The 1470-nt window shown below is 36.9% G+C and overlaps 1 protein-coding gene across 1 annotated transcript in view; it reads left to right on the top strand.

Moving 5' to 3' along the window:
- Nucleotides 1–1470, top strand: part of BBS9 (Bardet-Biedl syndrome 9) — a 100196-nt gene that overhangs the window by 43542 nt on the left and 55184 nt on the right. Inside the window, exon 6 of the mRNA XM_019470538.1 lies at nucleotides 667–841. Coding sequence (XP_019326083.1) covers nucleotides 667–841 — 175 coding nt within the window. The remainder of the gene's footprint in view (nucleotides 1–666; nucleotides 842–1470) is intronic.

Raw genomic sequence — 1470 nt, 5'->3', positions numbered from 1 at the left:
GTAAGCATTACCTAGCAACAACTAAAACATCGGTGTGTTATCAACATTGTTCTCATCCTAAATCCAAAACACAGCACTGTACCAGCTACTAGGAAGAAAATTAACTCTATCCCTGCTGAAACCAGGACACCTGAAGACAGAAATGTGAATGCAAAGTGTGGAAAACATTACCGTTGTATTATTTTTGCAACAATACATATTTGTAGGACTTTCTGTTATGTTGTTTAAGTAGACTTGAAAGAGTAGAGTAGATTATTTTTAAACCACAGTTGTTATGACTTCTTGTAAGGTGTAGAGGCGTTTAAGAACCAGAATAATGTGGGGTTTTGGGAGTATTGAAACATTTCTTAAACTGAAATTGTAGTAGTTGTATCTTTAGAAATTTTGGTTTGAAATAAAACACCTAAATTTTTTTTTGCTCTTAATACATTCTGAATGTTATTCCCCCAAAAATGCAGTTTGTTTATTTTAGTAAGTAAGCCTTTGTTGAGGTTGGAATATTTAGCGTTCTTCCTCATAGTAAACGCTCATGTAAATTAAAATAAATTTTATTTCTGTTAGGATTACTTATGAGTACAATTTTATTTGACTAACAGTTTTAGGATTAAAACTATATAAATAACATTGCTTTGTTTCCTTTGTATTTCTTTCTTTTGCTTTCCTTAGGTCGAGATTTGATATGCATACAGTCCATGGATGGGATGCTCATGTTGTTTGAACAGGAAAGCTATGCTTTTGGCCGTTTTTTACCTGGCTTTCTTCTGCCTGGTCCCTTGACTTACAGCTCTCGGACAGATTCTTTCATTACAGTGTCTTCTTGTCGACAGGTTGAGAGTTACAAGTATGTGTTCATGTTTGGTAATGACAGCATATTTTCATGCTATCATTTAGTATGTAAACGAACTAAAAGTGATCATGTCTAATATTTATTGCCTTTACTAATATTGTATCCCAAAGCAGGTGATAGGTAGTTGCAGGAAACAAGAAAAATAAAATGTTGTATGTTGTTGGGTGATTACTGTCTCTGTACAGTCATAGAAGAAAGCATACTGTGTGTCCTGAGGACTTTATGGTCCTATTTTATTTGTATAAATGTGTTAAGTTTACTAGCTTATCAAGGCACATCATGTTGTCCTGCAAGTGCCAGGTTTTTCCCTGCTTCAGTTCAGTCTAATCTGTGCTTTCAGTGTTGTCTGCACTATACTGCTTAAGCAAGATGTTCCTTCCAGTTGTTTCAATGGGATTTTTATTTTGATGCAAATAGGTGTTAGTCTGATGAATCTGTTCAGTTTTCAGAAGAGATTTGAGACCGGGCTTTGGCTTTTGTGATCATAGGATCCTTTCCTGGTTAACGGGGGAGGTCCCGGACGACTGGAGGCTTGCCAATGTGACGCCCATCTACAAGAAGGGCCGGAAGGAGGATCTGGGGAACTACAGGCCTGTCAGCCTGACCTCGGTGCCAGGGAAGAT

This window comes from Aptenodytes forsteri, unplaced genomic scaffold (genome assembly GCF_000699145.1).
Source record: "Aptenodytes forsteri isolate BGI_AS27 unplaced genomic scaffold, ASM69914v1 Scaffold270, whole genome shotgun sequence".
NCBI lineage: Eukaryota > Metazoa > Chordata > Aves > Sphenisciformes > Spheniscidae > Aptenodytes > Aptenodytes forsteri.
The sequence above is the reverse complement of the archived record's forward strand: the minus strand, read 5'-3'. Positions and strand labels throughout refer to the sequence as shown.